At 37.8% G+C, this 12749-nt stretch overlaps 1 protein-coding gene across 6 annotated transcripts in view; it reads left to right on the plus strand.

Moving 5' to 3' along the window:
* Window positions 1–12749, plus strand: part of PARD3B (par-3 family cell polarity regulator beta) — a 402580-nt gene that overhangs the window by 175155 nt on the left and 214676 nt on the right. For all 6 annotated transcript variants that reach the window (XM_042040921.1, XM_042040922.1, XM_042040923.1 and 3 more), the window contains 3 exons: window positions 4161–4247; window positions 7731–7856; window positions 12377–12732. In XM_042040921.1, coding sequence (XP_041896855.1) covers window positions 4161–4247; window positions 7731–7856; window positions 12377–12732 — 569 coding nt within the window. The remainder of the gene's footprint in view (window positions 1–4160; window positions 4248–7730; window positions 7857–12376; window positions 12733–12749) is intronic.

Consider the following 12749-nt stretch of genomic DNA (forward strand, 5'->3'; position numbering starts at 1 on the left):
TTGCTGCAACAATGCGAAACATTTATTTCTGGGTAGAGTTCCCTTTTAAGCATCTGTGTGCTCAGTAGTTGGGATTGGTTCTTCAGTTTTCTTGGGTAGTTTGCAGAGAAGCTTTCAGCTAACAAATCTTTTCCCTTCATGTAACTCACGAACTGCTAATTCTTGATACAGGTTTCAGGAGAGAGAGCTATAGTATTCCACAGCAAGGACACTGCAAATCTGAAGATCAGATTGATTCACCACTAAATATGACCATTAAATGTGCAGCATTCCATTTAAATTTTCTTTTCATGTTGCCAGTGCTGTGCCTGCTCATGTGTACACCTTCTCTATCTCTTTGCTGAACAGTACTTATCAGCATTTTTAATAATATGCATAGCAAGCCTTCCTGACAAATGTGATAGACAGTAAAGGATCTGTCAGAAACCAATATCAACTAAAGAAGAATTTAAATAGTAAATGATGACAGCTGCTTCAAGTTAAAAATCAGTAGTACAGCATTGAACATGGTCTTGGATCAGGTCATGCTGGACAGGTGTTCTCCCCTGAGTGAGACCTGAGGTACCTTCAGTGCAGCGAGGGGAAGGGAGATGCCAGCATGGATTGGAAGACGCCTGAGTGCCATGTTTCTGGTTGGGGTGAACCATGAACTTCAGAGAAATTTCACTGACATAAATGCTTCTTAAAAGTTCACTTATTTTGACTGCTGTAAGAACATATTTGTATGTACTCCATAGCGACCAGGTTCCAAGTTCAGTAAGGACAGGATTTCCTGAGGTGGGAGTTCTGTCTGCTTCTTGAAGAACAAGCAGGAGATACTCAGAATGCAGCACACTGAGGCACCCTCTGTGCATCGCTCATCCATGCTCCCAGCCTCTCATCCCCAGCTAGCAATTTTATTCCAGAACTTTTATACTGACCTGATAGGCCAGACTTGTGTTTTCTTTTGCTGCAAAAGGCATTTAAGATCTGTAGGGGAGATTTAAAAGAGGAGTAAGCTATGAGTAGGTTATTAACTTCTGGAATTCTATTTTTTCCTTTTTTGGGGGTTTGTTTGTTTTTAAAATGTGTTGAATTTTGCAGAAAATCCATAAATTATATTCTCTGTTGTCACAGCTATCAACTTACATTAGATAGCAATTCTCCTTTCTCCCACTCCTTTCTTTAATTTTTTTAACCTAGCTCTGTCAAACTGAAGAGTCCTAGCACCTTTGTGTCCCATGTGCCTTTGGAATTTAGTAATTAATATTCTTAGAGCTCATCCTATTTAGGATGTCACTCAGCCATGTCCTATTCCTGAATACTTTCTCCAGTACAGTATAAACTGTAAGCCAGCGTGAAATAGTACAGTGCTGAATTCAGCTGTCCTTGTGGGCAGATTAAACCTGCCCGAAGGGAGACAGAACGAGTGAATAATACCAAATGTGTCTGAATCTCTAATCTTTGAGGTTCTTAAACAAATAAAAAATCCAAATCAAATCCCAGGTGTCTTGGTTTTTAAATTTTTTAACTGTCATGCTCTCATAGGTATAATATAAAAATAACATGTCCTCAAACATCCATGAAGGTTGGTGTGGAGGGCTGTTTTCTTCTCAGATGTAACTAAGAGTCCCATTTGTTTGAGAATGAGAAGTCTATTTAGAGTCATGGATTTTTGATTAAAATTATAATTCCAAAGTACCTTTCTTAATACATGTGTACAGAGTGTGCTCTTGTTCCGCACATTTAGTGCTCTAGAACATCCATAAGTTTTAGGATGTACCAAAATTTTTTAAAGTAATACATAATGGGCATGCAGGCTATTTGTTCTGACAAAGAAGCCTATTTTTCTTAGTGTAAGATTTCATGTTAGGTTTAAAAACAAGTTTCTTTGTTTTCTTTGGCATTGATCCGACTTATAATTGTAAGTGCATTGATTTAATATGACAGCTCACCTGTCTGTCATGATAGCCCTCAAAAAAATTCCTGCTCTGTTTTACAGTTGCTCAGGAAGACAACTCCTCCCTAGAGTACACTGGGTTATCTGGGGACAGCTGTAACTTACTTAAATTTTCCCTGTACAAATGAAAGCCCATTCACTACTTCTGATTATTTTCTGAATCTAAAGGGCTTGGCTGCTTAATTTACTTATGCATTTTGATTTTGTAGAAGTTCAAAAGACAGTAAAAGTAGCCCTTTAATTATCTTTCTTTGTGTATTGAGAGAATTGGAGGAAGTAGAAGATGGAACTGAAAGAGGAGTTAATTTCCTATGCATGCATTGTTGAGTTTTTTGGTAACCACCCTGATTAGCTTTTCTAACCAGCTCCACCAGAAAAAAAAGTATTTAAAAAATTTTACAGGAAGATTTTATCAGGATTTCCCCATGTGATTAATGAAGAGGGGGAATACAGGAAAGAAAAAATCCACAAATTCCTGTTGATGGTGCCTGCGCTATAAATACAGTAAGATGTAAATCTGTTATGTTGGGATCAGTGGTGGTTTGTTGTTCAGGGTCTTTCCATTTAATATTTAGAGAACATAAATCCATTACAGTGCCAGCTTTTTTGGAAGAACAGTTTAAAAAAAAAAAAGCTCCCCGAAACTCACTCAGTCCCCTAACTCCAAGAGCACAAACTTATGTAAGCTTATTTTCCAGTCTTATTCCATATTTAGCCCATCAAGATAAGAATTATTGTATCTAGGGCAAATTGCTTCTCATTAATCATTGTGCAACTGGATAAAGGTTCATAACAACAACAAAATATTCCTGTGTCATTAGGAAGCAATGCCAGAATTTCTCTAAGGTTATTTGCAGTAATTGTGCCCCTTGTGAGAGGGCTTAGCTGTCCTGTGTGGGTTCATGTTGTACCTAATGTGCTGTAACTGTGTGCTGCCACTTCAGGGGTGCTCACAGATTCCTGATGGGTATCGGTGCATTTTTGTTGATTCTTGCATCAAATCAAATGATCATAAGACCATGGGTCAGCAAAATCAGTCAGCTGGTGCCAGAGGAAGTTGTGGTACTAGGGAAAAATCATCTGAGGGGGAGGGCAGGGTGGTAGGAAAGAGTCGGCACGGTCATCTTATCTAGCAAACGTATGCTCTCTAGCTCTGGTGCATGGAGAAAGATCAGAAGTGTCTTTCTCACTTGTAGTCTGCGCTTGATGAGTTAGACTGAGTCCTTAACTCAGGGCAGTATCCAAAGTGGCCGTTTGGTTCAGTTTCATGTGTTCTGTCCACACTGTAGGATTGACATGCGCACTCAGAGCTCACAGTGAGGGTGTTCTGAATGGGTGTGCCTGGGAGCTGCCTGCTGGCCGCTAATCCTGAGCACTGGGGGTGTTCAGTACCATGGGAGGGGGGAGGGAGTGTTTTGGAAGATGAACACTCTTACGGAAAGAAGGAACAAGATCTACTGAAATACAGACATTGCTAAGGTTCTAATGTTAAGGTTCTAGCCAGTTCAAGTACCTTTCTTTTCAAGTCATGGTCACCCAGAATAGAGTTAAGGTCACTGTAAGGCTGGCAGTGTAAAATAGTCAATAGGAAATGAAACAGCACATGCCATGAAACAGCAAAAATCTGTCAGAGATAATATAGAGGTTTTTAATAATGGTGTTTGAGGAAGGAAACTTCTTGATAAAATGAGCTGAGTTGCCTACTGATCACAATTTGTTTTGTTCTTTGTTTGTCAGGGAGGTTGTATGCAACTGAGGGAAGAAATCTGTATATTTAAATATGATTTGACTTTATAGGCTCAATGTCCTTTATGTGTGATCTTCACGTTTATAATGTGGCCACATGGGAAAATTGACTGCAGCAGCCCACATGGAGCTTGAATTAAGAACATGTAGGATAACCTCCCCCCTTTTTTTTCTGATGATGAAGTCTCTCCTTGCTTAAAAGCTTATTCTTTAATATTCTAATTAATTTACTTGAAGGTTAACTTAGGAAAATGTCTAGTATTTGATTTCTTTCCCTTTTAAAAAACACAAATGCTAATCTAAAAAATTAAAGAATTTCATGACTGTTTTACTTTTCATTTTATTTTCCTGTATTAGTGAGCTCTGAGTCAAATATTTTTGCTACCCTTTCTGGTATCTGATCAATCAGGAATTTGTTTTTAACATGGGGAATGCTCTGAATAAGCATATTGTGTTTTCCTGTGCTCTTTTTTAGTGAAATGACAAAAACAGTGGAGATTTCTGGGGAAGGTGGACCCTTGGGAATACATGTAGTGCCCTTTTTTTCATCCTTGAGTGGAAGGTAAGATATTTTCTGCATTGCTCAAGAAGTATATTAATGAAAGGATTTCAGTTGTGCTTATCTTAAAATACCTACTATTTACCAAAAGAAAAACAAAAATTGGTCTATGACACTGTCTTCCATTACCAAAATATTTACTAGTCCAAGTTCTGTATAAGACAACCACAGAATCATTTAGGTTGGAAAAGACCTCAAAGATAATTGAGTCCAACCTTTGACTGATCTCTACCTTGTCAACTAGACCATGGCACTAAGTGCTATGTCCAGTCACTTCCAGTCAATACCAACATCTTTGTTCATATACCCTTTTAATTGTCTCTGGTTTTATTCTCTGAATGGTAAACTGGACTCAGTAGTTTTGTGTAGTGTTGGGTTGGTTTTGTTGTGCTGTTGTGGGCTTATTTGTTTGTGTTTGTTGTTTCGTTTTGTTTTTCCTAATTGAATACCTCTGCATAGGCTCTTCCTTAATGATATACCAGACAAGAAGAGTCAAAAATATTGCTTGCCTGCCCTCATATTTTTCAAGCCATCTTTTAGATTTGATTGTACAGCATTTATAAAATGTGCTCTATACCATGAACCTTTCTTTGTCACAATACAATTACTTTAATTATAAATGATTTAACATAGTCCACTGAGATCACAAAAGCCTATTATAGGAGCGTGCTCATATTGATGTGCTGTAGTTAAGACTGCGTCAGCATTTTCATTATAACTGTTTTCCAAGCTATGTAACTTGGATGTGTTAAAAAAAAATCTAGGCTGAAATTTGACATACAGAGGCTTAGCCAGAGAGTTAATTTGACACTGGCAGCCGTGAATAAGAAATGGGAAATTGCCAGAGACATAAATGACACTACTTTATAGTAAAATGGCTGCCTGTAACATAGAGACAATTACTGCAAAAATAAAAATTGTCTAATTCTTAAACATTTCTTTACTTGTCAGCTTTCATGTAGGACAGAGAATATGAAGGATTGAATTACCTTTTAAAGGTCTCTTTTCTTGGCAAGATCTGAATTTGTAAGTGGACCCAAATTAATTCAGATTGTTTTATTTACCAAAAGGGAAAATAGATGTCCACCTGCTGCCTGTAAAAATGTCATCACTGTCTCAAGAAGAAAGTTGGTCTTTGATGGCAACTGTTGGAGATCCGAGTTGGGTCCTTGGCCTTGTGCCTGTTTGTCTTGAGAAAGCCACTTGTGTTCATTCTGAAATGCAGACCGTAGTTCTTTGATATGGGCATGCTATAAAGGTTGTAGTGTGTACACTGTATTTCAAGATCGTTCAGTAAAAAAATGTTGATGAAATTGCAAAATATTAAAGTCGGTAATTATTGTGACTGAAATGCAGTTTTGTACTCAAGTATCACTGTGTTGAGTGCAGGTTTTAAAGACCTCCAAGAAGCGTTCCTTGGTCTACACTGCATTTGTGTTCCTATGTCTGTACTTACAAATGCTTTTGGGGATCCGCCGGAGTAGAGGGGTCTTTGACAGATGAACTAGTTGTTGTTTAGGCAGTTGTATTGAAATTTTAGTGACCCTTGGCAGACCTGTACTGATACCTTTGTTAAAGCACTGGACTGACTTAAATGACTTGACCCTCATTTTAAATCTAGCCTGACACTACTGTATAAATTGTAACTCATCATAACATGAGAAAGTACAGATGAGCATCTTTTATTTCTTTTGGTGACATGATAGAATTTATGAGGACATGCTGGCCACGACTAACTGGGTCTGGTATTTCAGTTGTACAGTTATCTTCTAATAAGGTAATGCTGGTTTTAGCCTAGTGCTGCTGCAGACCAAAGTTTGGTCATTAAAACACCATATTAATTTACAAAATCTTAGTTTATAGAGGAACTACAAAAGTAATGGAAATAATTTCCCCGGTTTTGCACTTAAATATCATTAAAAACAGGAAATTAAAATTTAATAGTGCATTAAAATGCTAAAATTTAGGCTGTGGAAAAAAGTAATGGAGGAATGAATTTAAGCTGCCTCAGTCTATGTAACTCAAGCCACTCAGGCAGTACAGCACCCACAAGTTTGAGACAAGAAGGCAATCCTATTGCAATATATGAATACAGTATCTAAGCACACAGGATTAGTAAGCAACCAACTTAATTTGTGATTTTGTTTATTTCTGTACTTTTACTTGTTTGCATTTTAACACAGTTGTGTTTAATTAGTTCTTAGGGTTTAGGTTTTCGATTGCCACTAGTTGGATGTCATCAAAGGGGCTGTGGCCCCTCACCACCACTGGCCCCTTTGAAACCTTTAGGGAAGGATAACACTTGTTACAAGAGAATCTTTATGCTATTAAATCACTTTTTTCTGTCAGATACTTCAAAGAAGCAATATTCAGTCGGAACCAATTTTTCACTTAGTAATAGATAGGAGAGAAGTATAAAATTTTAAATGTTCTTCGACAGTAAATCTAAAATCAGATGCTCAGTGAATATAGTGTCATTTGAAGCAGTTAATGATGTGCCGTCAATCTGTTGAATGGACTTATATATCAGGGTCAGTTATGAATCTGAGACAAAAATACGGGGCCTCTGTTTTGTGGTTGGAGTGCTGGCACGTTGAAAATTGCACATTAATATTTTATGGAGTATAAGCAATAGAAAATGGTCTCTAAAGGTCGTCTTTGATGACCGTCTTTGATGCTGATGGTATGGAAATTTAGTGGACAAAGGTTGATTATAAAAGTTCTTCACAAACACTCCATTGTCAGGTTTTTTGGGCACTGTACTGGTATCATTGGATATAGCTATGTTGAATTGTAGTTTGCAATACAGAAGTGTTCCAGGTAGGTCAGGATTAACTCTGCTCCCAGCAGAGTTATCAACACTGGAATTTTGCACCACCCACACTGGGTCACTTATTGCATTATTCTGTGCTGTACCTCTGTTTTCGCTTGAACTTATCTTGTTAACAAGCAACTTGGGTGTTGATGTTCTGCTGCTGTCCTGCCACATGAATGAGTAGTGTTGCTGTCTTGTATCAAAGCAAGGGGCTTTGGCAACTGAAAAGTTTGAGACGTTTTCAGAAGCAGAAAAGTCAGTTATTTTTTGTCATTCAAATGCCTGTTTATTTTATTATAGTCAAGGTAGAAAATTACTTTTAATCTGTTTGTGTGTTTCTTTGGAGCAGTGGCAGAAAAATATTGCATAAGCTACACTGACATTTTTAACTGCAGAGGGATCTGGGGATCTGTTTCTCCAACTATAACCCACAGGAGTTAAGGCTCCCCAAGTTCTAGCTAGTAGTAAAGCATTAGTGTACAGCAGTTTTCCTTGGTGTTTTTCGGCATCCCCTTCTTTTTAGTTAATAAGTCAGCTGGAACCTTTCTGTAGGTTAAGGACTTCATAGATAGGGAGACCGTCTACTCTATCATTTCATACACATATTTTTAGTGGATATAAATTCATATCAGCACAATAAAGGTAGTTTTCACCTGTGTTTTGCCTTTTAGGATGCTGGGACTCTTCATCCGTGGTATTGAAGAAAACAGCAGATCTAGGCGTGATGGTCTTTTCCATGAAAATGAATGCATTGTGAAGATAAACCATGTGGACCTTACAGATAAAACCTTTGCACAGTAAGTGCTGGTTTACTGATACTTTTAACTAACCAGGATTTTATACAGTGCTGTGTTTAAGTGATTAATAAAGGGATTAATATTTATTTCAGAAAAAATGCCTGTAAAATTGATATGTGCCAGAAACTTTGTAATTTTGTCTGAAACCTCCAAATAAGGTGAAATTTGAGGAGTTCTAGTGAACTTACTGTGCTTACTTAATTTAATAGCATTAATTTTTGTAATTGCTATCTTCCCTTTCTAGTTCTTCTGTTACTTTTACCATATTGTCTTCGTAATTTTTTCTTCATAAGACCTTCAGAATGAGTCAACATCACAGCATGGTTTTTAATGTTCTTTTGCAAATAAAATAAGATTTTCTTTTTTTGTGCTGCAGCTTTTTGAGCATTTAATTTTTTAAAAAATACTTCTACTGTCAAACTATGATTACTTGAGCTAATTGGTAAGTCTCAGTTCTTATGACTTTTATTAAGTCTGTTGACATTTATTATCCATCTCAAATATTTTTTAAGTAACAGGTTGTTTTGATCATCTATGAATTAATGTGACATTGTTGTACAAAAGAATAGCCTCTCAAATTTCACAGATATTTGCTGTAGTAATTAAATAGTAATTTGTTTTTGCTTTTAATCCATATGTTTAGACAACTGAGTGATTGTGTATAATATAACAACAACCTATTCAGATGTCAAGGGAGTCGAAGCTTAACTTTCTAAACAGTAAGCCAAATGTTCAAGGCTTCTAGACTGAAATCAAATACATAATTTCACAGTTAGGAATAAATATTTGCAAAATAGGTTTTCATGAAACCAGCATAGTTCTGTAGCTTAGGTATTCTTGTTTCTGAGACTGTGCTTTTTCCCTCTTGATAGCTTTTCAGTTCCAGCATTTTGCGTATTTGGTGGTAAAAGCACTCTGCTGTGATGTCGTACATGCCATTCTCTTCCATCCGTGGAAATTCCTAAATAAGATATCAATTTTAGCAGAACATAATTGTTGGTATCTTATTAAAACATTTGTTGCCTCACTGTGCAGTTTTTTAATGAAATTTCACAAATGAGATTTTGCTTGAATCAAAACCTCTCTTTTCAAAATCATATGTGATCCTTTTTTTACAATTTGTTGTCTCTGTGTTTTCTTCTGGATGTAACTAGATCTCCAAAGGCTTTCAGCCCTTGAGGTGTTTGTGGAATGGAGGACTCTGTATGTTTCTCTGTAAGGTTGCTAGATTTTGGGGCAGTCTGAAACACGACAGGAAACTTTCTAGTTCTCTGTCAGGCTTTCCTTCAAAATGCAACATGTAGGACACTTACTTTCTAAAAGCTTGTGTAAAGTTTTGAGAGTTGGAAGGACTATTTACCATAAGAGTTAGCTTAGAGACCAGTCTTTTTAGACTCTCTCTTGGTCATTGAGAGAGAGAAAGGTGACTTAAAGGTGATTCAGAGCAGATCCTGATTTCATTGGTCCAAGTTTCCTTAAGTTACAAAACCAAGTAGTGTGGTTGCAGTGGCATTGCATCTGAGGAGAAAAAAATGCGTCTGTTGAGGGCTCAATGTCTGTTTGGGGACTGGGGGGAACATTTTGGATGAGCTCTAGCCTATTCCTAAGTCTTACATTGTTCTGCTGAATTGTTTTCCAAAATAGCCTTCAACATCATCTCTCTTCCCTGGCTGTGGAGAATGGCTAAAGAAAGACTCTTTCCAGGTTGAAGCTAATCTCCATGAACACGCCTTTTAGTTTTCATCTGGCATGACATAACTACTACCGTGACAGAAGTCCAAGTTACAGGAATCCAGTAATTGTAAAAGATGCAACAAAGTATTGTTCCAATGACTGTTGACCCAGAAATAGCAATCAGATTCTCCTTTGAGAGGAAAATCTGTTGGCTAGTTTCAAATTGACATTTCTTCATAACCCTTGTAAAAGCTGTTTTAACACTTACTGTTACGTGCTGTCTCTTTAATTTCAGCAGAGACTTTCTAGAATTGCCCCTGACAATTGCTTCTTCTGCAGCTGTAACAGCAGCAGCCTACTTTCTGTATTCCCATGTTTATAATAGCTATGTATTGGGACTGTTGGTCTGCTTTTTCATTTGCTGCTAATCTATTCAATTACATTCTGTTGTGCTGCAGAGTTTCTAGCACCTCTTTTAACTGACTCCCTTACTTCTTTAAAGTATGCATTTGGGGTCTCAAGAGATACAAATTTCTCCATTCATTATTTTTTCCCTTTGAAGTGCAGCCAGTTATTTTGCCCCTGAAGACTGCATTTAGACTTTCCCATAGGATGTCTTGAGTTATTTCCACTAATTTTTGTTTGAAGGAGATCTTATGTTTTCTCTTGCATATATTTTAACTATTAATCTTTTGAAACTAAGTTATTAAACTACCTTGTAATATATGACCAAGTGGCTACTTGTAACAATGAAGCTGGGGTGCAAAAGAAACGCAGTTAAGATTTTACATCCTTATGCTGGAAGCATGCAATGGTTTCAACTATCAGGGTAAAATCTGTCCTTGAGAACTTTGACAGGCTATAGGTGAACAGATAAGCTATAACCTCTGCAGACACACTGGGGCACAGTCTGTTACAGCTCTGAAACTGAACCCTTGAGGGTGATGCTAAAAGAATGCCTTCCTACAACAGTCTCCCTGCTACCTTTCTTTTCCAAGTTTGAGGTTTTTCCCTGGCAGCATCTCCTGTCAATGAACGTTGCTATTCTGACTCTTGACACTCGTACACTCGGTGTGGCAAGGATGGTTCTTTCCCACAGCAGTGTCCACTGGGACTGACCCCTGACTTTAATGTCTTCATGCTACAGAAAACCCTCTTAAAACAGCCTCTCCTTTCCACCACCTACAGCTGCAAGGTGGAGGTACTGTGCAGCTCTGTTCATCTGGGAAAGCAGTAGGTGTGTTTTCAAGACATTTATATTTGCAGTGGCTTCCTTCATCAGTGTGAAAAAAAAATTATTTCAGAAGTACTTTCATCATTGATTCCTGTTACATAACTGAGTGTAAAGCCAAAGCCAAGACTTCAGCAAAATACTTAGACTGACAAACACACTACAGAAGGGTAGGAGAAAAGTACAATGTTCTTAGAAGGACTCCATGATTTATTTAAAATTTAATGTAGCCATTACTTCCCCTCTTGCTCCAATTCAGCTAAGCAGAAGTTTTCAGTTTCGTTCTCAAAATGCGTTTCACCTACTTCTTCCATTTGTACTCAAGTGGTCTTCTGCAGTATGGAAGAAAATCAGTCCACTTCAACAGAAAGTAGGAGAGGAAAGCATAAAAGAAGGAAGTCTCCTTTGTTCCTTTAGAGTCCAAGGTTTGTAACATGGTTTGATTGACCAAATCTACGGGTTATTCAAAATCCAGGGAAGGCTTTATGAACAGCTCTTTTGGCCAACTTGTCTTAATTGCCTTACAACCCACGGGAATCTGAGCACGGTATTGTTACCATGGTATCAGTTCATAGAATCATAGAATGTCTTGGGTTGAAAGCGACCTTAAAAATCATCTCCTTCCAACCACACAGGCATCGACAGAGGGTGGGATGTCACCCACTAGATCAGGTTGTTCAGGGCCCCATCCAGCCTGGCCTTGAACATTGCCAAGGATAGGGCACCCAACAGCTTCTCTGGGCGACTTGTTCAAGTACCTCACTACTCTTTGAGTAAAGAATTTCCTCCTCATGTCTGGTGTAAACCTCTCTCTTTTAGTTTAAAACTGTTCCCCATTGCCTTGTCACTATCAAGGGGAGTAGTTTCATTAAATGCTCTAACACAGTTTCTGGTGTTGCATTTGAGCACATCTGTAAAGGCATTGAGTATGCAAAGCCTGCATATCCACTTAGCAAAAGGTTGTTGGTTGAAAGATGTGAGTAATATTGACCTATTTATTTATCCATTTATGTAGAAACACAAATAGTTGCACCTTTTTGATCACAAGGTTTTTTTCTAATGTCTGTGTATCCCATACCCTCATCCTATTCTATTGCTGTGGAATCAGCCAGCAGTTGCATTAGGGATTACAAAGGAATCTGAGGAGCAATTAGACTGGATTTGGAGAAAATGGAGAGTTGAGCTTGCTTGGAGTAGATGTATTGACCAGAACAATTGGTGATGAGTGCTCAGTGTGCCTCTGTGCCAACAAGAAAATATGTAACAGACAAGCACTTGAAAAAAGCAGCAAGCTGTAACTTCAGAACTCTTTTGATGAGCTTTTGCGATCAGGACTTCCCTTCCTGATGCTCTGCATGAAGAATTGTGTTCATTAGTTTATTCTGGCTGATATGTTTTCGTAGCAGCTTAGGAATCCCGACAGATACACTGCTCCTACTTGAAATATAAGGAAATGCTCTCATTTTGAAATCTTATTTCATGTGTACTCTTCTAAAAAAGGAATGCTGTAGATGTGAAGATAAGGTAAATTTTCATCTTATTCTCTGTAAACAACTTCAAATTTTACTCAAATTTTCTGGTTTGTTATGTGAATTTTCATACCTTTCTTTTAAAGGGCTCAGGACATCTTCCGTCAGGCAATGAAATTTCGAAGTGTCATCTTGGAAGTCCTTCCTCCATATAATCGAGAACAGTATGAGAAGTCTGCTATTGCTCCTCTTTTTATTCTGAATAATGAGGAAGGAGTTACAAAAACAAAAATTCCACCTCCTCTTCATCCAAAACCTGCTGTGAAAACAATCAATCTTTCTGGAGCGAGCTTGGAGTCAGGTGTACAGGGAACATTGCAACAAGCTAAGAGCCCCAACCTCCCATATCTGGGTAGAAAGCCATCTTCTCCCTCACTGTCTCCACTTATGGGCTTTGGCAATAAGAAAAATGCAAAGAAAATAAAGATAGACCTGAAGAAAGGTAAGTCTTTGGAGATG

This window comes from Corvus kubaryi, unplaced genomic scaffold (assembly GCF_017639235.1).
Source record: "Corvus kubaryi isolate FWS band 111438036 unplaced genomic scaffold, C.kubaryi_AGA036_p1.0 37396, whole genome shotgun sequence".
Classification (NCBI taxonomy): Eukaryota; Metazoa; Chordata; class Aves; order Passeriformes; family Corvidae; genus Corvus; species Corvus kubaryi.